The sequence below is a fragment of the Condylura cristata genome, unplaced genomic scaffold (genome assembly GCF_000260355.1).
Source record: "Condylura cristata isolate star-nosed mole 26May11 unplaced genomic scaffold, ConCri1.0 scaffold00016, whole genome shotgun sequence".
Taxonomy (NCBI): domain Eukaryota; kingdom Metazoa; phylum Chordata; class Mammalia; order Eulipotyphla; family Talpidae; genus Condylura; species Condylura cristata.
In genome coordinates this window covers 31,079,689-31,107,658 of record NW_004567117.1, presented here as the reverse complement: position 1 = coordinate 31,107,658, position 27,970 = coordinate 31,079,689, and the positions used below count along the sequence as shown (strand labels likewise).

General features: G+C 52.7%; 1 protein-coding gene across 7 annotated transcripts in view; it reads right to left on the bottom strand.

Moving 5' to 3' along the window:
• The window catches only part of CTIF (CBP80/20-dependent translation initiation factor), a 247,013-nt gene that overhangs the window by 89,239 nt on the left and 129,804 nt on the right, over positions 1 to 27,970 (bottom strand). For all 7 annotated transcript variants that reach the window (XM_012725942.1, XM_012725944.1, XM_012725945.1 and 4 more), the window contains one exon: positions 27,189 to 27,265. In XM_012725942.1, the coding sequence (XP_012581396.1) occupies positions 27,189 to 27,265 (77 nt within the window). The remainder of the gene's footprint in view (positions 1 to 27,188; positions 27,266 to 27,970) is intronic.

Here is a 27,970-nt window from a genome sequence, read left to right as displayed (position 1 = left end):
CCCGGTTGTCAATGTCTGCTGTTGCTGGCCAATGAGCCTCAGTTGGCACCATGTTATCTTGCCATGTGCTGCCTTTAGAATCAGTAGAGAACTAGCCTTGCAAATCTTGCCATCTCCATGTGATGGCACAGCCCTCAAACTGGGACAGGCAGGACACAGAGAAAGCAGGCTGGAGAGAAAGTCCCCTCAGACTTGTTTCAACCCCAGGTGTGACCAGCTGCCAAGATCTGCAGAACTATGGGAAACGGAAGGTCAGAAGCACAGTCTGAGTTCATCTAAAGGAGGAACTTCCTTAAGGGGAGATATATCCCACATGGAGGGACTTGTCTGCAAAAGTAGTGAGCCTACTGTCACTGGAAGTGTCCAATTATTGGCCAACTCTTACCTATGGAGACCACCTATCCCTAACCTGTCCATGCTGCAAAGAACACCTCCTCCTGGAAGTCCTCCTGGATTCCAGCAGCCCTCCAAAGAGCCCTCATCTGGAGAGGCAGCAGACACACCTGAGTTTATTCTCTGGTTTTTGCCTTTATCTTAGGTGGTCTCAGACCAGCCGCCTAACCTCTCTGTTCCTCAGTTGTCTTATTAATCACAGGACTCTTTGGACTGGAAAACAGGCAAGGGGCAGTGCTGAAAGGGATGACCTCAGGGCTCATGATAAACCTTGTTCCCTCCCCGCCCTTTGCCTCAGCTGAGCCCTGGAGGGCACCTGGCCTAGTCGGTCAGCCTTGGCCCTCTGGCGAAGGAAAGATGGCTGCCCTGTGGGAAGTAGAGGTGGCCAGCGTTCCTGCGGTGGTCTGGAGAGTGGGCAGCGAGCACCGGAGCTCTCGGGCTCCCCGGGGAGACACTGCCGGCTTCCAGTGTATCAGCAGTCACACCCGCCACCCTCCCTGGGCAGCCTCCACTCTCACAACTTCATTATTGACAGGTTTGCTCTGTCCCTGAAGGGCTGTTTTTTTCCAGCCTGGGAAGGAGAGGAAATGTGGAATGGAGTTAGCCGGAGCAGGGCCTCACACGGGCCCCACTTTTCAGCCAGGGCTGGTGGAACTGACAAGGCCGAGCGGCGAGTCATGATGGCGGAGGGAGATACACTCGATAGCTTCATGCACATCAAGGACCCCACCCCCAAGGGGTCGTCTCGGGACGCACATCCCAGCACATGGTTTCCTGCATTAGAATATTCCAAAGCGCAGGGGCACTTGGAACAAGGTACCTTGTTCCAAGTCTTCCCCTTCACCGGATATCCGCCAGCAATCCTGTGTGTACTCAGGTGTTCAGATAGGTGAGAGGACTTATCCCCCCCCTAGACCCCAAAAGCTGGGGTCCTGAGGCCAGAAGGGGAGTTCTCACTGGAGACTCTCCTTGACCATCCAAAGTCAACTAGGACATTGAGAAGGAAGGATGGAATTAGAAAATCATTGAGTGACCCTCATTATAGTAATTGTTTCAGGCAGAAATCATCAATGGAGGCCAGTGGGTGAAAGTCTGAGGAAAAACAGAATATTGGCATAGCCTCAGAGGATCTCCCCACAAGCTGTTTCTCAATTGCAAAGGGAACATTCAAAACTTTATGGTGGAGAAACTTGGCAGACACCACTTTAACCAAGAAATCAAAGTTCACATCGCCAGTCATGGGATGAGGGGTCTGGCCAAGGTGTGCTCCTGATTTGATGTCCTGAGAAGAACATGACATCACGCACGCACATCACCCAAATCTAATGAGGAAACATCAGACAAACCCAACAGGAGGGACTGTCTACAGACAGCCATTCTGGAAACAAACAAAGTCCTAAAGTACAGTCTTGAGAAATGTTCTCAGGTGGAAAGAAACTCAAGCCAGGTCACCACAGAGTGTAACCCCTGACCTAGGACCCCTGGAGACTGAAGAGTGGGTGGCAGTGTCACACCCACGTTAGTCTCCTGGTTTTGATCATTATTCATGGTGATGAAAAAAGATCTTTGTTCTAAAGAGATATGCTGTGAAGTTCGAGCAGTGAAAAGGCATCATTATGGCAACTTACCCTTCTTGGGTCAGAAAAAAATGTACATGAAAGAAAGACAAAGAATCTAGGGGAAAATTATACAGGAATTCTTGCTACTTTTTGGTAACTCTGAAATTTTGTCAAAATTAAGTGTTGTGAAGAATGAGTGGGGCTTGGTTAAAACAGGAGGAGGCCCTTCCTGGTGGCGCAGCAGGTTAAAGCACAGCACTGAGAAGCTAAAGTCACTTCAGTGTGAGTTCGATCCCGGCCCTAGAGGTGACCCACATGGCACACAGACCTCTCCGGACCCGCCCGCTGTTGCCCTCAGCAGTGTACTTCCTCAGTCTGCCTATTCTGTTCCCCACTCTGTCTCTGGTGAAGCCTCTCACTCTCCCTGCACCTCTGGCCTGCACCCCAGCTCTGTATGCACAAATAAATAAATCTTAAAAAAAGAGAGAGAAGGATGATAAGAAGTCAAACAGGCACTCTAGAAGTAATTCCAGGCTCATTGGAGGTGTGGTGGCCATATTTCTGTTTCTCTGTACCTGGCAAACCCAACAAAATGCAACGAAACTGACCACAGAGGTCCTGCCTCAGAAGAAACTGCAGAATCCCGCCTTTGTGCACTTGAGACCCTCAGGCAGTTCTGGATGGAACTTCCGGCCACAGTCTGCAGGGTAACTGAATCTCCCACTTCCGGAAGACACAGGCCTGGGTGGACACTGTATACCACTAGGAGCAAATCAGTTTACCCTTTTGGATAAAACCTGCCTGTGGGCTGTTTCTCAAAGCAAGACCTTGTCTATATGGCACCTTCCAGGAGTCCTCAATATCATTTCTTTTTTTTTAAATTTATCTTTATGCCTGTGGAAGCTGAGGGTTTAGTTGGCTGACTGCAGCTTTGCTCAACCCTTTAGATTTGAGAAAATTGCTCATGGATTCATCTTATGAACACTCTTAAGAATTAAAAAAACACTTTATTTTTGATGGCATATGATAAAGAAGTTATTTTAAGTAAAACACAGCTTTGAGGCTGCTACGTTATTGGGAGCAAATTACAAGGCTCATGTTTAATATGATCCTTAATAGCATTCATGAATAAAGGCAAAATTTAGCTTCCCCCCATTTATCAAGCGACGCCTTCTCCTTCATTTATTGTAAATGAGTTATGAAAGCAAAAGCATGACTTTCTGCAAAGAAATTTCAAAATGACATATCACCGTTCCATTGTGGCTTTGGCTTCAGATACATCCTAAAATGTAAGCTAAAGCTTGACTATATAAGGCATACTAAGCAGAAAAAAGCAAAAACTGATTTTGCGGCCCATTCTTTGGAATTGTTTGTTTTCTCTTTTCTTCTTCTTTTTTCTTTTATAAAAAATCAACTGGTTTGTTTGTGTAATTTTCTTGCTTTGTTTCTAAATGACAAGACCCAAGAATTTTCAGGAAGCACTTAGAGTCACTTCTGCCCAAACAGGAGGGTGTGCAAGGAGGGTCTAGACTCCCTACAAGCAGAGTCAGGGATTTGCAGGGTTAGTGCCCTCCAGCTGGGCCAGGAGCCACCATACTCCACCCTGCTGGGGTTCAGGGGCGCTGGGTCAGGGAAGAGCATCCAGACAAATGTGCTGAATATCACCCCGTGGATGTTCAAACGAGCCTTTTAATATCAGTGTTCCTTAATGCTTCCTGCCTTTAACCAACTGTCCATTGTGGGTAGAAATTAAATATTTGACTAGGAATAAAAGTAATTCACATGCGTGATGGTCAAAACCACCGAAGTGGTTCCCAGGAGCTGCCGAGTGATGAATCGGCCGAGGGGTTGAAGCTCAAGCCTTCCTCTCTGCTCTCCATTAAGCCCAGTGCTCTCTGCACACCCACAGGTGGGGTCTCTCAACCCCCCTGGTTCTAAAGTGAACGGGGACCCGCGGCAGGGGCTAACAGCCTCTGGAAGCCAGGGCTGGGTTCAGATCTAGATCTGTCTCTTCCTAGCTTTGTGCTGCTGCTCACGACTCTTATTGGTCTGAGCCTCACTTTCCTATTTGATGAATTGGGGGGAACAATGCTGGGGGATAATGAGGATACCACCTAAGCTTCTGAAGGTCGGAGGGCTGCCGCCTGACATGGAGCAAGTTCTCATCGGGAGGCCGTCATTGCTCTCATGGTTCCACAGGGAAACAGCACCAGCCACAGGAAGGGCTCTGGGTGTGGGAGACCAGGCCTCAGCGGCCTCGGTCTCAGCTGTGCCCACTAGCTCTCCTCCCCTTCCTGTGCCAAGCATGCCCTTGAGGTCTGGTGAGGGAGAGGCGAGGGGAGCAGAGGGATGGTCTCAGTTCAGCCCACTGGGCCCATGCCTGCCGGGGGGGAAGTGAAGGTAGACCTTTGACTGCTGGTGCTGCCAGAAGGGAGGCGATGTGGTTGAGCAGGTGGGGCGTGGGGGCGAGGAGAGAGCAGGGCAGAGTAACAGGGAGGAAGCTGGAGACATTGCCAGTCAAGGAGGCACAGGGCAAGGGCATGAGTAGCCACAGCTGCTAGCTAGAAACCCTCCTGCTCCAGTTATCCAGGCATAAGTATCACGGGGCAACAGGAAGAACTGGTCTGGTGCTGGGCAGTGGGGTCTGGTAAGATGGGTGGGGTCTCTGTGAGGGCGGAAGGATGGCCCAGGGGCAGTGTGGGGGAGAGCAGGCGTGATCACCCTAAGGGCTGATCGAGACTCAGGACACAGGCAGTGAAGACCAGCGGAGAGAAGAGATTCTGGAAAGTCAGGTCAGGGCCAGGTTGTGGGAGATGGTGGAAGACAATGGGGGAGGTGGGTGGGAATCTTGGTTCTGGCTGGAGGAAGGCTTCTGAAGCTGGAGGATGAGTGGTCAGAGCTGGGCTTTAGGACAGGCCAGGGAGTTCTGGGGTCACTGGCTGCTGAGAAAGGCTGCAGCAGCTGAGCTGAGAGAGGAAGAAAGGGAGTTATGTTGCCCCCCTCTGCCTCAGTTTCCTTACATGAAGTGTGGGTCTAATAGCTTTAGCACTTCCCTCAAAAGTTGGTTGTGCTGACAGGGTGCAATGATAACTAGCGAGGCCTTTGAACTCTGTAAGAATTTATTAAATACAATGGGTGGGCCTGATAGGCTTTCCATACGTTAGCAGGAAGTGACCTGGTTCTGGCAGACGTCGGGGTGTGGGACAAGACAGAGATAAAGGGCGAGGGACCGATGGGAGTCCATATTCCAGCTACAGGATGGCTGCCAGCCCCCCACCCGCCCTCTCCCCGTCAGTGCTTTAGAATAAGGGGTGAACCACAGGCGTCTGAACTTTGAAACTGTGACTCACTGCACAGCAGTGTCCCCGTGGGGTTCTCAGCTTTCTGTGGCCTCTGCCAGCGTCACCACTTTGGGATGCCACCCATCCAGCGTGGAGGTGACACTCACGACTGGGACGCATCCCCCCGCCATTGAGTGGTAGTGGTTCTTTAAAGTGAGAGACTGAGGAGAGATGTAACAGTCACAGACCAGAGAGTGGAGAAGGCAGGCACTGGGGACAGCAGTGACCTGTGGCCTCTCCCTCAGTCAGCCACCAGCTAGTCTGAACAACCTTTGAGACTACCTACAAACCGTCCACCAGAGTCTGTCCCTCCTGAAGGCGGAACTGGCTGTGTGAGGGAATGAGCTTGTTAGCGTCCCCCTCAGAGTTAGCCCTGTCCCTCTAAATGTTATAGGGCACCCCAATTCTGTTATATGAGAGCAAATCTGTTAGAGGACAGGGGGAGAGGGACACCCCTAAAGCCCCAAAATCCTGCCTGCTCTAAGTGGGTTCTGCCATCTGCCGCAACAAGACAAAACATATAAAACTTTCATGAAAAGGGACTTTAATACAGTGAGTATACAATACGGAACACAAAGAATATAACTTCTAAATCAAACACCTGAAGTTACACATCCCATCGTGGGCAAAAGGGATTGGCCCAACGCAAGGCCTGACAGTCCACCACAAGACTAAAGCAACTTCTGGCCGGGACCCATGGAAAATGGTCAGAAATGGCCAGACAAGTCTGGGAGGAAAAGAGCAAAATCAAAATCAATATAAACACTGCCAGAGTCACCTCCCTACAGGTATCTCACCCACATCTGCCTTAACCAGTCCAGGGTCAGGAAACAAGCCCGGTTTCCTCATCACATGCTTGCTGCTCCATGTGGCTTCCTCAGGTCTCCTCCTTCTCCATCCTGCTTCATTCTCCTCTTCTCCCTTCTCTTCTCTCCTTTTTCTCTGCTCAGCTCCACCCTCCTTCTGGGTGGGGCAGGGACCCTGGAACTTCCCCTTTTCCTAGGGACCACCCTGTTATATAAACACCCCAGTTTCCCTCAATAGCCTCCTTTTGGTTTATGCTCGCTTGGCTCCACAAGTCTCTCCAACCTGTTTCTCCTAGGTCAGGAGGACTCACATCTAGCTGACTGGCTCTGGGGAGGACAGGAGGAGCTAACACCACCCTGCTGATGGCACTTGGGATTTCGGTGTCAGAGACCCCAGGAGGCAGGAGAAGCCTGAGAGATGGGATGGCCAACCGACCCCTGTCCAGGATGGAGGGCTTCCCAGGGGTATGGGACTTCCAGTGATAAGCTAGGACAGTCCAGGGTAAGGTGGGACATCGGGTTGGTCGCCTGGCTAGAGACAACTGAGTAGGTTCCATCGTTTGGCCAGTGAAGAAGACATGGAGGCCCCAAAGGTTAGGTGACCCACACTGACTTTGGGAAACAGAGGTCAATGTCAACCTTGGACCTGCCTTCCAGCCCAGTGTTCGTCCCACCACACCTTCATGATGTGGAAAAGGATGACATGGGGGAGGGGCAGGGAGTGGGCTCTGGCGATGCCAGCCCTCCTCCACCACTGGTGGTCACGAGGGACATCCAGCATGCTGCATACTCCTGTCACACCTAAGCTGGGCATCATGCAGTGAGGCACACAGATGGCACAGCAAGGATTCTTACTTGCGATATTGGATATTAAGTGAACTTCTTCACAGAGAAGATGGGTCACCACTACCCTCTTGCTTGAGGGTGAACATCCACCAGCACCCACCTGCCCTCTGCAGAGCAGGGATCCAGGCCTGAGTCTTCCTTACAAAGCACCCAGAGTGGAGGGTGGGAATTGACATTTCCTTCTGGCATGAGTCTGGACACCAGGGCTGGTATCTCTTGAGTGGCCTGAGAGATGTATTTCCGGACTGTGGTGGGATGTCCTGCCTGCCTGCTCCTGCCTGTCCATAACTTACCCATAGATTTTTACTGAATGTCTACTGTGCAGACATTCCACAGGCCTGAGAATAGGGCTGGGTGCAACTTGATGAAAAACCCCTCTCTTGTGGACCTCATCTTCTCATGGAGAGAGACAGAAAATAGAGCAAATGCATCCTATAGCATGTCGGAGGGTGCTGGGTTCTGTGAAGAACGTGGAGCCAGGAAGGAGGATGGGGAGTGCCAGAGTCAGGTGGAGCCACCTCTGGGACAGGGTAGACTTTCAGGCAGAGGTTAGGTCAGCTGAGATGGCACCAGGGAGCAAAGGTTTGAAGAGGGAGGAGTCACGTTAATATCTGAGAGTGACGCATTCCAGGTGGGGGGGACAGTGGATACTAAGGCCTGAGATAGGAACTCTTGCTAGAGGTGAAACCCCCCAAGAAAGGCAGTGAAGCTGTCAGGGTGGGGGTGGGGCTGAGTGGGCAGAGGATGGTATATAATGAGCTTTGAGGTGAGGGGAAATAGGTCTTTTTGGATCTTGTAGACCACTGACCTTACTCTATATGAAATGGAACTACTCAAGGATTCTGACAAAGACATGACATTTGAAAAGTCAGAATCAGGATGATCAATGAAATGAAAGAATAATTAAGGTCGGGGTGGGGGGCGGTCAATGGTGCCTTGGACCGGAAGGACAAGAGCAGAGGTGGCAAGAAGCGGGCAGTTTCTGGATCTGTTTTTTTTTTTTTTTTAAAGATTTATTTATTTATCTGTGCATACAGAACTGGGGTACAGGTCAGAGGCTCAGGGGCGGTGAGAGGCTTCACCAGAGACAGAGCGGGGAGCAGAACAGGCAGATCGACGAAGTACACTGCTGAGGGGAGCAGCAGGCAGGTCAGGAGAGGTCTGGCTCGCCATGTGGTCTCCTCACGGGCAGGCGGCAGGCGGGGATCGAACTCATGCGGAAGTGGCTTCAGATTCTCAGTGCTGTGCTTTAACCCGCTGCGCCACCAGGGAGGGCCTCTGGATCTGTTTTGAGGTGGGACTGGCAGGAACTGTAGCCGGGCTAGACGTGGGTGAGGGGCAGGGGGATATTAAGGCTATTTCCAGCAACGCACAGATGGAGCTGAGTTCCTACATGGTTAAGACTGGAAGGAGGGGGCCCTCCCTGGTGGCACAGCGGGTTAAAGCACAGCACTAAGAAGCTTAAGCCATTTCTGCATGAGTTCAATCTCCACCTACCCCGAAGGTGACCCACATGGCGTGGCAGACCTCTCCTGGCCCGCCAGCTGCTCCCCTCAGCAGTGTACTTCATTGATCTGCCTGTTCTGCTCCCTGCTCTATCTCTGGTGAATCCTCTCACCCTCCGTATCTCTGGCCTGTACCCCAGTTCTGTATGCATAAAAAAGAGGGACAACCTGCTCCCTTGAGTTTGTGGTGTTTACTAGACTCCCACAGGGGGTGTTGAGAAGCCTGGAGAACCCAGGATGCTGCAGCTTGGGGAGACTGCTACTCAGGGAGGGAGCAGGCCTGGGCTCCCCAGCCCAGACAGTGGGCCTATACCCTGAGGCTTGGCAGAAAGGTTTGTTTTATTTTTGATTTCAGTGGTATTTATAATTCTGTAAACTGTTTACATGATAACAAAGTCAAATCTGCAAAACCAGGTGTTCAATGACATCTGGCTTCTCCTCGTCCCATTGACCTCCCCAAATAACCATTTCTTGATTTTTATGGTCTAGCCATCACGCATTTTCTTTAATATAAGTTGATATGCATACATGTCTGTATCTGCCTTCTGAGAAACAGCATGCTATGTCTACTTTTTCCACCTAATATTATTTGAGGTCATTCATTTCTCTGCTCCCAAGCTGGGTCACAAAAGCTTTCTAGCAAGTACCTCCACTCTGGGTGAGTGGCACATGGTCCCTGGAACCCTGAGTGCAGCAGCTTACAAGATGGTGGTTTTTCCTGTGGTTTCTTTCTCTTTTGAACCTCTAGAAGCCCTGATTCTGGATTAACAGCAGGGTGGGGCCTTGTCAATTGCTTGGAGAATGTCGGGGTAGGAGCTGGAGACCCAGGTTATAGTCCAGCTCTCTGAAATCAAGCATTTGACCTCAGGGAACTTGGCTCTTGCAATGTGGAGCCTGGACAAGGTGGTCCACGGGCATAAGGCAGACCCCTGAGTCTACAAAGGGCATCAATGGAGGTTGATCATAACCCATTTCTGGCTTGGCCACAGAAGCAGCCGACCCCTTCTTAGGGGAAAGTACTGAGGACTGTTCTCAGACAACGGCTTTAATGCTCTCACTGGCCTCTGCGCAGGGCAAAGAGCTAGTGCTAACAGATGGAGCCAGGTGGGGGGTCAAGGAGACAGAGCTGCCAGCAGAAGATGGTGGGGGGCGGGGGGGGGTGGGGTGTGTGCAAAGCAAGGGCTTAGCAGAGAGCATTTGCTCAGCAGATACCAGTCTGGGGAGTTCAGGCACCAGACTGTGAGGGGAACTGTAGGTGACTAGGTACCTGGGCAGGACGGCAGAGAGTCGACTGCTCCCCCAGAGACAAAGAGGCCGAGTCCCCAGGACGCCGACCCTTCCAGAAGGCTCTTACACTCTTCCTACCTGAGGCTGGACTGATGAGGATTCTGAGGCCATCTGGAGCCTGGGGGTTCACTAGCCATGATGATACATACAGGTCTCGAATGTGCCTAATATATAAAAGCTGCTCATTTCTTTTTCTACTGAGAAAATTTCAGATCTGGAGTCACCTAGTCTATATTTTTCGTTCTCTCCCCACACCCTCAAATACAACCGACACATATAAAGGCAAGAGGCCAAGAAATTAAAGATGCCAAAGAGAAATCACTGGAAGAACCAGAAAGAGCAAAACTCTGAGCCATCCTGAAGTCACAGCCTGGGTGGGGCATTCCATGAAGCTGTGCCTCACACATTCCAGCTCAAAATCCTCTCCCCAGCTCCCTCCACAGCTCTGATTTCCGCTGGCTGCAGCTGGAGGCAGAGAGAGCCCCAAGCCCTGGGGACACTGTGGGATCTGCTGAGTGGCCCCAGAGCAGGCTGGGAGTAGGCGGGCGGCTTGCTTCAGAGCCCGGGGAGGCCCCAGCATCCATCCACCTCCTTCACCTCCCTAATCCCAGACACGAAATACTTCATCACCAAGTTCATTAACCACACTCCCAGGGGCCGTGCGGGAAGGAACGTGGGAGAGGAATCCACTCTCTGCCTTTCTGCACTGACCGGGCCTTGACTCAGTGTATCTTGGAAGAAAGACGGGACGCTCCCACCCAGGGACAGCTTGGTAATTGCAGGTTTTCATAACTCTGGGAAGGCATGGTTACTGCCCTGGAGAAGCTGGGGAAGGATTTCGTGGCAACCATCCCCAGGAAACAGGCCCTTCTAACCACCAGACCACCCTGGTGTGTCTTCCCATTCCCCTGTTCCCCGTGACTGCCAGGATAACCAGCAGCCCGGCCTGTTCCCCAGGCTGTCCACTCTCCCCTCACTAGAGCTGCGTACCCACCCTGTTTGACAGGGGCTGGCAGGTGGAAAGGCGACCCCCACTCCTCAGCAGCCCTGAGCACCCCCGGATGGGAGGATGCCCCAAGGCTCCTGCTGATCTGCTATGATGGAGGGAACAAAACGACTAGCATGCACGCTCCAGACTCCAGCCTACAAGTTGAGGAGGAGGCTCCCCGACTCCGACACGTCTAATACTACCTGCGCTACCTGGCTTGGCCACTAGGAGAACACAGCCTCTGCTCAAGAACCTTCCTTGCTGCTCAACCTCACAACAATGGGATTAAGCGCATTGTTGGGTATAGCATTGTCTTTTGTCTCCAACTAGAATGTGAGCTCTTCTGACGTCCAGCACAGACCTGAGAGTGCTGAGAAATGCTGACAGATGCCCCCTTCCTGACCAAGGCCCCCTTCTCTTGGCCCCTCACGTATCTGTGCAGCCCACACCTGCCTTTGCTGGGCATTGCTACCTTGGATTTGAGCCAGAGCTCATACGGTGTGTTTAGAACGCAACCCCTAATGGCCTGGCCCAGTGCTAACTCTCCTGAGGGGAAGAGAGCCAGTCCAACCTCCAAGTTAAACCCCATACCACCTACTTTCTATACAACTAAGGCCTTTCTCTACTTTCTGTAGAACTAAGGCCTTTCCTGGGGCCCACCCTGGAGAAGGGATGGGCTGGAGGTGATTTCAGGAGCAAAGAGCTTGCAGCTGGGCACTGAGCAGAGACGGAGGGTCCCTGCTGGCCCGAAGGAGGTGGGTGTGACTCCTTTCACGCAGCCACTCTCACAAGGAAAAAACCGGGCAGACTCAGAAAATGTTCTTCCTTCTTTGTAACACTCCCAGTTGCTCGGTGGAATAGGCCATGTCAGTCCCCACAGGGCCCTTCTAAACACCACACTTTGTAGAGACTGGTAAGCACCCCGCCTGGGCAGTGGGGGCGGATGGCGCCGAGACAGCCCTGTCCTATCTTTGCCTGGGTGACGCCTCCCACCTCAGATGCTCCCTGGGCTTTGGGCACAGCTCAGTTAATCCCAGAAAGCCTCTCTCCTGACCTGAGCCCAGCAGGCACCAGGACAGCAGAAGCTGGCAAGGAGCCTGGGTAGATCCATTGGAATCACTTAGGTCTAGGCGGGTTCTGGGGGTTTCACTGAAGGTGGGAGGTCACTGCCCCAATCAGGAGGGTAGCTGAGGCCACCCAGCTGGGCCTACAATCCTGTGCCCACTCCCCTTTCCACTTCCCTTTCTGACCTGGTCAGTCCCAGGAAGGTGTCTGATGCTACCTGCTCCAACTGCTTCCCCTACCCCCTGCCCTCCACACACACACACCCTGAAGGCCAGGGCAGCTACACCTTGGACGGGAACACAAGAAAGGTGGATTTCTAACCCCAGCAACGTGTGCAGTAGAGATGGGCTTCAGGCGACGAGGCTGCAGTGCCTCTCAAAATAGCACTCATTCATAGTTATTGTTACTTGATTTATTAGCGTGTAGGCTAAATATCTAGGGAGAGCACACCGTGGATCTACGGAGGGTGCAGAGATGAAGAAAGTTCCCCCAGCTCCTCTCCCCACCCAGCCTTGTCTCACTTTTGAGCGCCTGCTCTTGCCCCGCCTAAACGGGGGTCCGGGCTGGTTGCCGGGCAGCCCTGTCCCCTGGCAGTGTGGCTGGCGCAGGCTGGCGCTGCAGGGGAAGCGCCTGCTGTGATCTGTATGAAGCACAGGGAGGGGGGCAGAGGGCTGGGCAAGAACGGGACACCAGAACAGGACCCCTTCTCCTCTTGCACGTGCGGCTGTTAGCATTAGCAAGGAGAACAGATTTTGCATCAGACTTTTCCGGGGGGAGCCCAGGGCAGTGGTGACCATGGGGGGCCTCTCTGGAGGAGGCTCTCTAGCAACTTTGTATGAGGCTGGAGAAGTCGCCTAGCAGTGACCGTCAGCTGCAAGTCACTACTGAGCACTTAAAATATGGCCCCTGGACTGAAGACATGAAAACTGAACTTAATTAGCCCCATGTGGCCACTGTTCTGGACCGTCCTGCTGTATAGAAAGCGGACTCCTTGTCACTCCATCCCAGAGACTCCTTGCGGAGCCGGGCTCCAGAAACAGGCCCGCGCCGCCTTCAGACGGCTGGGACATGCACTGGGGCTGCTTGAAAGGAACAACGGGCCCTAGTTCACCCAGGGCTGCTCGCAGTATTTCAACACACCCCCTCCCAAACATTTCCAGTTCTGAGGCACATGTCTCCCCCCACCCTGATCCCTACAATATCTGCTCTTCTATCGGGCAGGACAACCCACACCCAGACAGGCAGACAACTCTAGACCACACCGTGCTCTGGGTTGGGTAAAAATGCAGCATCTAGTCCCCTGCCAATGTTCCAGAACTCTGTGGAAAATGATGTAGATGCTCAGCTGTCTGGGGCCAGTGCAGTTCTGAGAGGGCTTGAGCAAACCACACAGCCTCTGAGTCCCACCTACATCACGCTTACGTCGGAACACAAGCGTCTGTCTGGATGCCTCCCTCACCTGCTGGGGCATGCGCCCAGAAAGGCTGCGTGAAACAGCTTCGCTATTATATTTGAGGAATATTTGTACTCTCTCCCCTTCTACCCAGGAAGCCTTCCTTGTTAGCGTCAGACAGATTCAAGTATCTCAATACGTTTCCAGTTAAAGCCCAACTTCTATAGTCATTGAGATGATAGAGTTTAAGAGATACTCTGTGTGTGTGTGAGTGCTGAAAAATTCCCTTTTCCTGGAACTACCTGCTGGTCCCCTAGAGGGCAGGTAAGTTCTGAATCTCAAGCAACAGCATCCTCTGGCTAACACTGACCTGAGGAAGGTCACATTCTAACTCTAGCTCCACTGCAGAGAGGAGCCTGGACGGGGGAATGGAGGTACAGAAGAGAGGACACAGAATAACCCAACTGACTCAAAGCTACTGGTGGATCTTACCAGATTGCTTAAAGTAGGGGGAGGAAAGACAAAAACTCAGAAAGGAGCTGAGAAAAATGGCCATGATGGGCCCCACCTGTGAGGCCCCTCCACATGGTACCAGGGCACGTGTATGTAAGCAATATGGCAGAGGAGATGCTATGGCAGCTCTGGAATTTGGTTACAAAGCACATGGCCTTCTCCCACTCTCTGCCATGAGCACCTGAAGAGTGGGCCACATTGCAGGGAAGTGAGGTCTCCTCCTCCAGTCAGTGAGAAGCAAAGACCTGCCAACAATGTCAGGAAGCTTGAAGTGGATCTTCCAGTTCCATCTGAATTGAGACTTCACAAGATGGCGTCTCCCTGCTAACCCCCTGCCTGACAGACCCTGAGCCAGAAACACCCAATTGGCTGCTCCTGGGTTTCTGACCCCAGAAACAGAGTAAGACAATAAATACCTATTATTTGAATGTGATAAATTGGGGGTAATTTGCTACACAGCAAGAGATAAATAATATAGACTTTAAAGTTCTGAAATGGGGTGCTGCCATCACAAAAATCCAATGTGTGGAAATACAGTCTGAGGAGTCTACAGGTGGGGACAATAGGGAAGTGAGAAATAACTACTGGAAACTGGAGGAAAGGGCATTCCTGCTAAACAGCAGCAGATTGTTTTGCAAAGCTTGTTCCTGTGGTGGTGAAGAGATTTTCAAATAATGTTGAAGGGGTTGTTGGTTCTTCGGGCTATGTGTAGCATATGTGAGAGGAGAGAGAGAAGCTTCAGGAAGGGCGGTTATAAAAGTGGAGTCAGGACATGCTCATTTTGAAGATTCCCAGAATTTCCAGATGGCAAACTGTGCTAAAATTTAGAAATGACTTCTGAGGAAAAAGGAAAGCAGGACTCTCAGGAAACCATAGCCCAAAGATGAGGTGGAAGGCATGGTCAGAAGGTCTTTTGTTCAGGTCCCAGGAAGCTGGGGGTGCCTCTATGCCCCCCTGACAGAAAACCCTCAGGGTTTCAAAGGTGTGACTCTCGGGTCTCTCAATAAATTAAGTCAAACAAACAACAGAATTCTAAGAAGCTAGAGGACCTTACATTACCTAAGGTACAGTCTCCACCCCCCCCCCCATAAGATTCTGAGAGGATCTTATAGAAATTGGAAGGGTTTTTTTAAATTCAGTGGTGTAGACTCTAATAGGATTCACAGAAGACCTACACATTTTTTCAAAAGAAAGATTTTCAGCAGAAACATTGATTATTTGGTCAGGAAGGGACAGAGGTGATACAAATTGAAGAGTCACTTGGAACTCCAAAATTCTGCTGTCGGGAAACTAGCTGAGAAAAGAAATGATGAGTCCTTGGCAGAACCAAGGGCCCTGAATATTCCTTGCGTCCATGACTTGACTGTACCCTCATGGGTGAGCCTGAGCAGGAGCAGAACTGAGTTCTAGTCAGGGTGCTGCCAACTTTTGCTGGGCTTCAGAAATGTGGTGCACCAATGACTTCTGCACGTGTCCTGCTCCTTCCGCCCTTGCTTTGGACACTGGCGTCTATGGTAGTTACCCTGTGCCTGTCCTACAACCTTAAGTTGATTGTGGGACTCATGGTGGGGGGGGGAGGCTGTGTTAACTTTTTTTTTTAATTTAAACCATAGGCTGAGAGCTCAAGAATTGTACTTGAGGAGCTTTATGTAAGAACTGTGACCCAAAGCCTCATCTACACACAAACCAGATAGATAGATCTCGATGGCCCAGATAGATAGATCTCGAACTCTGAGCTGATGCTGGGATCAAATGGGGTATTGAAAGAGGTGAAGGGTAAGCAGTGAAAGCCAGGCTTCCAGATGGCCCCCAATAAGCCTGTTGTCCCGGGGTTCACACCTGTGTCGTCTCCTCTCACATTGGACAGGTTTGTCTATGTGACCAACAGATTATGGCTGAAGTGATGGGTTACTGATTTCGACCCCCAAGTTTAGATGATAAGAAATACCAAATCACCCATCTTAGTGTCAGATGATCTATTTGTCTTTCTCTCCCTTGGGTCATACTCTGGGGAAGGCAGCTGCTACATCATGAGCAACCTCATGAACAGGCACACTTTGAGACCCACAACCAGTCAGGATCTAGTACGGGAGTGTGGAAGCAGAGCTTCAGAGGACTACCGCGGGGCTGCCGGCTTGATGGCCACCTCAAGAGAGATTCTGAGCTAGAAACCACCCGGTTAAGCTGCTCCTGAATCTTGACCCTCGGAAACGATGTGAGACAATACAGGTTTGTTGTTCTCAGCATTAAGCCCTGTAATTTGTAATGCAGCAACAGATAACTAATACAAACCCCCAGCCCAGGCTCCATTTCCAGCCAATGATCATTGGAAATGAGGATTGGCAGAGGCACTGAAGTGGATTCAAACTCACGCGCGTACAGTCATACACACACATCCATAAGCACATGTGTGAACACTAAGACAGGCAATAAAATCCTCAAGTTTGTGGGGTCCTTGATGTTTACCTGCTTTCAGTCTCATCTCATTTGAACTACAAAACATTCTTAGGAGGTAGATGTCCTCTTTAAAGATGGGACAATTGCCTCAGGGGGGTGAAGTAATGTCTTTGGAGAGAGGCATCTAGCCTAACAGACCCAAACCAAGTCTAGACAATTTGACAGACTCCGGCCACCTACACATTTGGCTGGAACCTGGGCCCTGAGTGGCTCAAGTTGTGCTAGTTCCAGAAAATGAAGGCAGGAGCAAAAAAGGATGTTTGCCTAAAGTGGGATGGTTTTAGGCTTCTAGGGGCTAAACATTGTGCCTTTAAAACTTACAACGGGTCCACCTTCCCACTCTAGTCCACAAGTACCACTTTTGCAGAGCTACGTCATTCTTCTGACTGCCAGCCTTCACCGCAGGCCGCAGGGTGAATGCCATCACTGTGCTGGGAGACCCAGCAGGCCCGACTGACCGCCGATACCCAGTTCGCAAGACACAAAAGTAGGAAATCATTGCACATTAAGAGCTGCTTGAGAATGATGGGAGGTGAGGGTTCCCTCCCGTTCTAAGGAGGTGAATGAAGAGGTTGAGGTGGGCCGCCCCAATTCTGTGCAGAGTAAGTTATGGTAAATATACTCTGCTTTAAAGAGGAACTGTGCCCAGGCCTCCCTACAGTCCTGGGGGCAGCGAGACTGTGGGAGGGAGCCGGCCTCCCAGGCCCCTGCCTAGCGAGGCCCTAACTATCACCTTCCCTACTCTGCTCCCGGCCATATGTCTCCAGTCTTCCAGAATATCAAGGTGAAGCCACACTCCTTCCCTTGCCAGACTCCCCAGGGCCCGGCCACGGTCCAGGGGTACCTGGTTTCCCACTCAGGGTGACGCGGCTGTGCCATCTGCTCGCTGATGCCTGAGCCAGCCTGGAACAGGTGTCTGCTGTGGCCACTCGGCCACCAGACCAAACACACCACTCAGCCTAGCAAGCATTTTCTTCCTTAAACACATTTCTCATCTTTGTTTTGAGTCTACACATGCCTGTCCTGAATTGAATGTCGGTTTTGAGAAATAGCCTGAAATTGGTTCCTTTGCCCATCAAATCCTCCCTTGGAAAGACAGAGCTTGAAGACAACTCTGGGGTGGCGGGGAGGGAGGGTCGGTGGCAGGCTCCAGGCTCCACCGTCCCTGGCCTATCCCCGGACCCTGCAGCTGCTGCACCTGCCCCAGGAGGCCCTGGGACTTGGCAGAGAGCGCTCCTCCAGGGTGTGCTGGGTCTGCCAGATGGCAGCAAAGGGGTGGGGACTAAGGTGGGGATAGCTCAGGAAAAAGGGTGCGAGGAAGATTCAAAAGCACTTGGATAATGAAGGCCAGGGTAGGCAGAACTTGTGGAAACGGGTGCCGGGGGTGGCGTCTGAGGCCTCTTTGAAACACACAATAACTTGCTGCCAAAAAAGTCTCTGCAGTGCTGAGGTGTTGGTGACTGTACACTTTCATTCCCATGAATTGCTGGTGAAGGAGTGTCCCCCTACAGGCTAACTCTACAAGAGTGAGCTGTCCACTCTTGTGCCCAGGCTGTTTGTCCTTTGGTCTGGTCAGTCCCATTCATTCTGCACGTTGAAGGGCATCAACATGCCTGCAGGCACTTGGAGAGTGGCAGACAATGCCAGTGGGGCCGACCACTGGGCGCCCAGGGACACCTTGGCCTTACTTCCCCTCCCAACCCTCCGGTTAAGCATAGACATCACCTCCGGGGACCCAAGGGCCTGTCTTTGTGAGTTATTTTAATTCTGCTTGCTGATGTCTTGCCTAATTGAGCCCCTGCATCACTTCTGGAAACCAGAGCCTCCCAAAATACTCCAAACCATAACAGAGGCTACCTTGGCTTCCCCAAAACACACACATTGGAATAAATGGCTAAAATTAAATTACTGGGAAGACTTGGAAATAACTCTCGGAGCTCAGGGTAAAATGCTGACCCAGGCAGGAAGGCTCCTTGGTATTTTTAAAACCTGTGCTCCAGTCCCTGCTGGGGAGCTTTGGGGAGTGGAAGTCAGACTTGTGCCTGAGCTCGTCCCCTGGGAGGCGGGGAGAGGGCAGCAGCTGGAGGATGCTCTCGCAGTCAGACTGTCCCTCCACTCCAGGCCTCACACCACCCCTTCCAGCCTCTCGCAGGGCCGACCCCCAAACCAGGGGACCCTCGAGGCTACAGCAGGCACTTCCCAAATAAGTCCACACATGAATCATCCAGCCAGGGAGGGTCTTTGGGCAAGACCCACCTAGCGCAGCAGTCCAGCGGCTAAGGAAGGCGAGTCCCCGGGTCGTGGCTGGTCTCACACTTGTCCCCTCATTTGAGTGACGTATGCTCCCTCCCTGCAGTGCACTTGAGCGGCCTCTGTGCTGTCTATGCGTGAGTTAACCAAGGGTTAAACTGGGAGGTGCACGGGCCTGGAGAGAGACCAGAAGATGGAGGCCCCGTGTGTGGACAAGGGGACAGACTTTCAAGGGGACAGAGTTTTCCAGCAGGGAACAGGGTAGGCCCACAGCCCAGAGGCCAGAAGTTTGGGTTTGCCATTTGGCTCAAATAGTTCCCAGCTCTGTGGCTTTGGGCAAGTGACTTCACTTCTCTGTGCAACTTACTTTCCTCATCTGTAAAATGGAAACAGAGACTACCTCCTTCCTAGGGTCCTTAGGAAGACTGACTGGTTTGATGAAAGAGCCGATATTTTAAAGAGCTCAGTAGTGTCCAGACCGCACTGTGCCTTCAGGGTGGGCTGGCTAAATCTCTGAGTGACCTCCTGGACTAAGGGTGTGGGGGCTTGCCCTTGGGCCCAGCATGAAGGCCCTAAACCAGCGGGAAGCACAGCCCACCCTGCACCAGGGTGCTTGCAAGGAGCCCCCCACCTCAGGTGGCCAGAGAGCTGGGCGCACCGGCTGAGCCTTGCGCTTGGTGTCAGGGTGCAGTCCTGGCCTGATCTGGGCTCTGAAAGATGTACACAGGAGCAGCAGGCGTGGCCTGCCTTTCTGGATCTTTCTGAAGAGGGTGCATGGGCAGAAGCACCAATTATTTGCTCTGGCAGCTCTAAGCTGTCTCACGTCTGTCTTTCCCAACCCACAGTTAAAGAATGGAAGTGGATGGCATTTTCAGCCCTGTACTCTCTCCATGATACATTTTAGAGAAGGAATCGGGGATTCCTATCTTAGTGCTGACAAAACTACAGGCTCCGTGTCGGGGAATTCCCCTGGGCCTTATCACAACAGGGATTCTGGAAGTGCTGGTCCTGAATTCCTTCCTCCTCTGTACATCACCTGGGGGGAGGGGGACTCCTGCTTCCTGAGGGCACAGCTGCGGATGGCATGGGGCAACACGCCTCTTGTGCCTGCCATCCCATGCCACCTACTGGCATCCCTACAGCCGCACACCCGTGTCCGTGGAGCCAGGGTTTGGTGCACAGACTTGGTGCTGGAGGTCCTGGCACTGGGCACCTTCAGAGTGGCCTGTCCCCATGGGCTCCAGCGAGGGAGGACAGATTGGGGTCAGCATTTGTGAACTAACCCGCAAGGGCTTGTCATTTCAGAAAAAGGGACTGTGACAGCTGAGGAGGAGGAAATAAACCAGCTTGGGAGGCTGTTCCCCAGGTCTTCTCTCTCCTGTCCCAAGCGCAGGCCCAGGGGAGATGGCATTTACTTCTCTGTGGCCGGTTTCCTCGTCAGCAGCTTTTGCTCCCCTGCCCCAAGCCTCCTTGCAGTCAGAGGCCTTGCTCCCAGGCCTCCCTCCTCTGCTATCCAGAATTTGGAGGCTTCTGAATGAATCCTGCTACTGGGAAGAGGGAGACAGAGAAGGAGGCATCACGGGGCGTATGCTGCTAGGGTGCGTCACCAGCCAGCCTCCATGGCCACGGGGCAGCCAGCTCACTGTCTAAAGGTCGATCTGCCCACTCTGGTTGGCACAGAGGCGAGGGGCTTCTCAAGGCGCCCCGGCCTCCACGTCAATCGAACATGTGCCTGGACATCTGGCTTCAAGAAATGAGCTGCTCTTCTTTCCAAGAGAGCCTGCTTGGGGGTGGGCGTGGGGAAGGAGGAGAAGGAGCCTAAAAATAATTCCTATCTGACTCATTTTGCTTAGAATCTGACAGGGCTGCCTGCCAGGTGGGGGCATGCCTGTCCCATTTTCTTATCTATCTTTAGCAGGGAATTAATGAGGGCAATTTCCTTGCTGGGTTATAAAGACGCAGCGCAGGCAATGGGAGTTGATCTGTCTCGCTGTCCCCTGGGCAGCTGATGACAGCATGACAATGATGGTCACCGCAGGGTGGAGCGGTCTGGGCGGGCTGAGGGCGGTGTCCTCGCGGGCCGGGCAGACGAAGCTGTAGTGCCCTTGGTGAACCTCAGCCAGGTGTTGGCCAGTTCGCCAGCCCTGTCACTGCTGCGCACAAACCAGAAATTATGCAGCAATCCTATCGTTGAGGCATAGGCCTTTAGCATCAGCTTGGTTTTTGTAGAGCAAACACATGGATTCTTGTTAACCACGGTCTGCCTGTTCTACAAAGTTCCTACACACTGAATCATTGAACACTGGACCACTGCTTCTTGGAGAAACACAAGCCAAGGTGCCTGGAGCCTCTGGTCACAGCATTTTTGTCCAACTCACCCATATATAACCTCACTTTATGTGTGTTTTGGTTTCAAGGCACACTTATCCCATATATGTGTGTGTGTGTCGTTGAACTCACGGCCAGCATGGCTCTAACTAATACCCAAGTGAAGCTTATCTAACACATGCATATTTTCCACGAGGCGCATCACAGAACACAGACAGCTAGATAGCACTTCAGCACTCTGCGTGGGGGCATTTTAAACAGAAAATTCACCCATGAGAAAAACATGGCACTAAATATATCTCTATAAGGACACTTGTTTGTAACACGAGAGCTGAAACAAGAAGGCAGAGTTCCTTGCTCGACTTCAGCTGGGGACGTGGAGTGGGGACTTGAAGCTGTCACCACTGTGTATGTACCCAGGAATGACCACGGAACTACTGGGGGTATTGCTCTGGGGTTACAAGCACATTTTAGTGAGTAGGTCATTTGCAAATTGGCAAATATGCAACCCCTGAATAAGGAGGCGCCCTGGACTTGCAGGAGGGCTACCTTCACTTTTGGGTGAATGAGCTGACAGATACAGCTCCAGGGCTCTGTGCTGGGTTATTCCTCAATAACTCCCGGTGGGCAAGATCTGGGACTTTGAAGGATTGCAGCGTTGCATACCCAAAGCCATCAATTCTAGATGCCCTGTTCGTTTTCATGAGTGACTTAGGTGAGATTGCAGAGTTCAAAATCAAATCTGATGAGGAGGGCAACCCCCAGAGAAAGGGACTGAAGTGGGCACGGGGTGCCCCAGATGCTAGTCGTGAGCCCTGATGTGAAGAGGAGAGCAAGATAGATTTCAGAACGGAATGAGGGGTCTCCCAGCACCGGTGATCACCATCACAGCACAAACCTGAGTTATCAGAGCAGCGGGTTCAACAAGTGTTGACGGCAATTCTAAAATGATATTTTTAGCTTTAGAATGGGAAGGCGGTGGGCAGCCAGCATAATTTTGCTGATGGGGATTGGGGGCGAGGAGAGGTGAGGTAAAGGGGGCGAATGAAAGAAAGCGGGGTTTGCCTTCTGTGAGAGAACAGGCGCAGACTAGGAAAGGCAGACCCTGTGAGGCACCTGCACAGGTGAGGGCTGGGAGGTGCCGGGGCTGGTGCAGGGCTCCAGGTGTTCTTCCTCTGGCCCGCGGGGTGGAGCACAGCCTGGGAAGACGTGCTTCCTGCGAGGCTGAGCAGGGCCCCGACCACGTCTGCGGAGCCTGGAGGACAAGGTGCTAGAGGGTCTAGCTGTAGGTGCAGTCTACCGAAAATCAGAAGAACGCAGGTAACTCCCAAAGAGATTCCCAAGCAGGTGGTTTGGAAGAACTACCAGATCACACAGGCCAAATCTATGTCCTCTTTGAAAAGGGTTACTAGCCCGACACATCTGGAGCCCTGCAAGCATCGAGTCAAGAGCTGTCTCCAGGGGCTTTGCCCCCTCATGCTCTCCTGGGACCTAGCTTACTGATTAAACATTCTCCAAAGATTCAGATGCAATCCACATCCCCCCAGATTTACCCTTTCAAGTGACTTGGTGCAGGATTTTAGTACATTACCAAGTTGCATACCCAGCACCTTTAATTCCAGGTGTCCTGTTCATTTGCATCAGTGACTTAGGTGATGTCACAGGCTTTAAAATCAAATCTGATAGCTGTTGCTAACTTTGTGCACAGGGACAGAGCCTGGCATCTAGGCAGGGTGTGGGGACATGCCAACAGAGGGAGTGAGGATGAGAGTCTTAATTGGCCCTACGGTTAGAGGACACCATGTCACAGTCAAGGTCAATGTAGGACAGAGGCGTCAAGAGTTACTCTGCTCACCCTGCACACCAGTACCTGGCTCAGCTGTGTCACCTGGGGCCCCGTGGAGGGGGGAACACAAAGCTGTGGGGCCCACACTCACCCGGGGAACCATCTGACACTCTCTGGGGACGATCATGGCATTCCGCTTCCTTTCGATCTGCATCCACGTGGAGTAAATTAAGTGTCCTGAGACCTCACTTAATGAAACAAATTAATTTGGAGAACACTCTCCTCTCCCTGGCTGCACTGGCACCGTGGGATGGGCTCCTCCATGCGCCCCACTCTGATTGTTAGCCGGGCCTGTAGGAACCAGGAGTGCTGGCTTTTCCTTTCGATTTAGTTCAACAGGAGGCAGACACACCATGAGCTCCACCCATCTGACTTCTTGGGAACTTTGTGGAGGTGACTTTTTGGGGAGAGGAGGGAAACCCTGGTCCCCACACTTGTTCAGTTTGGACTCACATGCCTCTTAGCCTGACTTCTTTCCATCTCCCAAATTCTCATGTCTCATGACTCGTTCAATGCCCGCTGCCTCCAGGAAGCCTTCCCTAACTACCTCCCGCTGGCTCCTTTCTCTGAGCCTCCTTGCAGACAGTTGTGCACCATGTTCTGGGGATTCTGGAGCCAGAGAGTCTTGGGAAAACTATGCCCCAGACCCTTGACAGCAGGGCTGGCATTGCTATGGTGTGTGGGAGCACAGAATTTTGCCCCACCGTTCCTAGTTGGAGGGTTAAGCAGTGTTTCTCTGTGGTGTTCCAGACAGGGCCCCCCTTCAGAAATGAAGCACTCACCCCCCAACACAGTACTTAGAGTAACTGCCCTGGGTGCAGAGAGCTGGCTCAGGTTGCAGCCATCCCCATGGGGAATGAAGACCTGCACTTGACTCTGTCCTGGGACACAGCTGAAGAGATCCCAGAGCTTCTATAAAATCCGTACTCCCCACCGTCCCCACCTAGCCTGCACTGCAACCCAGCACAGCACCCTCCTTCGTACCCTCTGCCCCCCCCACTGCCCTTCCTGTCTGCAGTATGGATCCCAGGTGCATGCTTCAGCAGGTGCCCTGCCCACCCTGGAGCTGTGTTCCAGGGAGCACACACTATGACATGCCTTCACTGCCGGGCTTGTTCATCCCATGAAACGGCGGGAACAGGAGGGATTGCTGGCCTGCGCTAAAGGTGCGACCTCATTCAAGGTCAACGCAGGTCAGAGGCATGGCCAGGACTCAAGTAATCCAGCGCGTACACTCCTCTGCCCCACACTCTGAGGGCAGGGGGCCTGGGGACGGAGGCAGACCTTCATGAGCCCCCTTTCTAGCCTGCGGTCTCCCACTTGGGTGGGGGAGCAACACCCCTAGACATACTGAGCTCCGAGAAATGCATGAAACACCCACCCAGAGCTTCCAAAGATGAAATGCATGGTTTTGTCTCAAATCAGCAAACATTTTTGATTAGTTTTCCAAAAGTAAATATGTAGTTACCAGTGGCCCTAAGTTTTGAGTTCATTTTTAAGGACAAACGTTGTGAACTTTCCAGAGCTTAACTTGTGCCTGCAAAAATGAGAAGACAGTGACAAATCAATTTGAAGCCAGAGACCCTCCAAGCATCTCACAGAATGTACGGGCAGAGCTTTCAAGGTTGATGGAGAAGAAATGGTCCATTCCAGAGCAAATGCAGGGCCGGGCGCTCTCTCCAGCGAGCCGCACGCTGGTGGGGCCCCTGGCAGGGGCCACCTGCACACAAGTTTGCTCCACTCTCGCCTCACAGTGCACCCCAAGCACCACAGCCCGCGCTGGTCAGGAGCGCAGGCTGGCACTCAGGCGCCTTCCAGAAGCCAGCTCCTTTACGCCTCTCGGTTAGTAGGCCAGTTTTACAGGAGCAGAAACAGTCTTCAAAAAGTCAGCTGCTCAGATCACAGAGTTACCGAGTAGAGAAGATGGGATTCACATCTATGCCCCACTCCGTGGGATCGGCCTTTGACTGCAGTAACCCAGACAGAAAAGCAGTAAGGACACACCCAGAACAGGATGTGAGGCAGACTCCCTGCAGACAAGGTTGGGCCCCAGGGGTTTGCAGTACCACACTCAACCAGGAAAAAAGGAGGCACAGACCCCTGCAGGACACTCCCCGATGTGCCATTGCAGCCACACCCCGATTTGCTCCCACCAGTCACCTGCTCTTGGTCAAAGATCCACCTGAGGCTTGAGGTTGAAAGGGCTGAGATTTGGGGTCAGTAGATTGAGTTCCTCTCTGCCACTTCAGAGCAGAATAATCTTGGCTAACGCCTGGGGCCTCAGTTACTCCTGTTACATGGGGAAATGCACCTGCTCCCCCCACGACAGAAAGGAGAATTCAGAGGCTCAAAGCAGATGCTGGCTCTGCCCTTTGGTCACCCAGATCTGACTCTGGTCACCTCTCCACTGCCACCTGGTGTTCCTAGGGAATGTGGGCCCCAGGTGGTCCCTCAAGCCCCAAAAGCTTCATCTGCTGTATATAAGCGTGAGCTATCAGAATGCAGTATAAAGGGGTGGAACTTAGCGAAAGCTCGACCGCCTGCCCTCCACCAGGAAGCTCAGGTGGACCTGTGAACTCTGCAGCCAGAATCACCAAGGACTCGGGAGGTCCCTGGTGTTAGCTTCCTACGTTCCTACATAGTTTAAGGACATTGAGGTCCTTAAACCAGCTGGCTGCCTGCTCTTCTGAAAGTCCCCATTGCTCGGGACCGCTGGGATGGCAGGGCGAGAGGTAATGTAGACGTGATGAGAGGTGTCTCCAGGTAGTGCCTGCTAGCACGCCCGCCCTCTAAATGGCCAGGGGTGACCCTCTACCGGACGAGACAACCATTCCTCGAGTCTGTCTTGGGTCCAGCTGAACACTCTCCTTCCATTTCAGCAGACTTCCTCTGGCCAGGCCCCCTGTGAACATGGAGGCAGCTGGCCTCAGTGCTCCCTATAAATCTTTCATGAGTTTGCCGGCGTGAACGTCCTTCCTTGCAGCCTCCTCTCCCCTGGCCCTGTCCGCTAGCCTCTCCTCACAGGACATACTTTCCATCCCTTTAATCATCTTTATTGCCTGGCGTTGGATCCTGTCCACATCCTTTGCGAGGTGTGCTGACCTAGCCCAGGCGTTTGTTAACATGAGCGCGGCTCAGCGGAAGGGCAACTTCCCAGTGCATGCGTGTCACGCTCCTCTTCCTACATTCCCGAGTCACGCTGCTGCCTTCCGGAGGCCTGCCACTGCCCAGGGGACTCCTACGGGCCAGGTGACCTAGCCCAGCAGTGGCGGTGTGACGTGACGACCTGGCCACTGAGCTGCGGCCGCCACTGACAGGGCCGGGGGCCCCGTCAGAGGGTCACCTGTCCTTTGGAAGCCTGGACGCAACCCACCCTCCAGACTCTGGGAACCACGGGGCAGGGAGGGAGAGACACCAGATCTCTGCTGTCCCAGACACCTCCCCTGTGAACTCTAACTGCCCCCCACCCCTGCAAGTGGGGGAGGGAGGCTGTCTCCCCCACTTCTTTCCTCTGCCAGGAAACGAGAAGGCAGGGATTTGCTTCTATGTGGCTGCACCCCCAAAGGCAGCCCACAGCAGACAGCCACACGCGGTCAGCCAGGAACAGCGCCTGGCCCAGCCCTCCTTGCTCAGTTTCCCTTTGCTGCTACCTCATGATGTGTCCAGTGGTTCTGACTTCTAAGCCTCCCCCAGCTGCTTCTACCGTCACTGTCCCCTGGGAATGTTTCACACCCTCTAAATCCACCTGCCAATGTTGGTGCATCTCGGGGCTTAGTCGTCCACCCACCCGCCTCGTCCAGGACCCACGGGTGGAGAAGGGGATGCTGGTCGCCACAGCCCCGGTCTCCCGAGGGTGGCAGGCACTTCCAGCCTTCTGAGGAAGGGGTGAGGCCTGGACTGTTTATTGGCTCTCTGAGAACATTCTCTGTTCGTTAAAGGTAAAACCACAGCCATGACCTTTATCTGAGAAGAAATTCCCTATAGGGAAACACCTCATTTTAATTCCTCAGGCAAGAAGCCTTTTCTTCCTCTCTTCTCGAACACACTCTCCTCTTTGTTCTCCTGCCTTCCTCCCTCTTCCTTTCTTCCTCCTCTGCCTCTTTCTTTCTTACTCTCTGCCTCGCTTTTCAAAAATATGTTCACCCAGAAATAACTTAACGCACATTCAAGCAAAAAAATAGATCCTAATCGCCTCCCCAGCCCTACTTTGGCACAAGTGACCACATACTACAAATATTATTCTGCACCTGCAGTTTTCCATGTGAAATATTCCTTGAAGACCTTTCTGTGCAAGAAAGCCTGAAGGAAACAAGGGCAGGCCCCTCCCCGTGCCTGGGAAGGACTGATAGGCACTGGGAATTACGAGCTCCGGAGCCTCCTGGATGCCGGGTCTCAAGACGCATGCCAGCTGGTCCCTGTCGGGACAACGCTATTGCTGCCCTAAGGCAGTGCAAGGAGTGTTTCTCCCGAACTGCAAGTCCTGGAGCCTCCCTGGGCTCCTGCGGGGACCCATTCTGGGAGTCACCGAAAGACGCTGCCGCCCAACCGTTGGGGGCAGGAGACTGACAGCGGGAGAGAAATCCCCAAGGCTGGGGGCAGAGAATCTCCTACCTTCGGTCGTTTCTCCTCCTCCGGAACAGCTTCTTCGTGTGCGCAATCTCCACTTCGTGGGGCAGCGGGTGGTAGCCCTGCATGGTGTGGGGTGGGAGGGGGGTCGTTAGTCAAGGACAGCAAGGACTTCTGGGACAGAAGGACCATCACGGCCCCTAGGACAGAGAGAAGATGAGACTTTGGAAAGGCTAGACTGACCACCAAAGCCAGTCCGAGAAACGGAAATACCTAGTAAAGTTGATGGATTTCCCTCCAGCCACATTACGGAACCCATGGCAGAAGGGACAAAGGGTCCTTAGATTCACCATATCCAGTCACTCAAGCTACAGAAGAGAAGGCTCCGAGAGGTGCATGAGCCACTCAGGGTCTTAGCTGGGACCAGCCCCTGAATCCAAGAGCGGTGTGAGGACACCATGTTGCCTGGTGCAGGGGGCACATTGCAGCCTGGTCTCAGTGCTGCTGAGAAAAACAAGGAGACATAGGCCCTGCCGACCCTGACCGGTGCACAGGGACCCTGGTCTCCCCACCCGTCGGAATCCTCCAGGGCGGTATCACCCAAGATCCCCATTCCTCACACAGCTGGAGGGAATGGGGGAACAAGCAAATAGCTAAATGCCCTTTTAAACTTTGAACTTGGGAAGACCCTGAGAATGGCTGTTGTGCAGTCAGCACAACTATTCATGCGTCACGTCAGGGTGCAGACTCTGTCTACACGTCTGTGGGCTTGATCCTGCAAATACCAGGCCCATGGCAGGATTATTTGCAGAAGCTGGGCTGGGCCA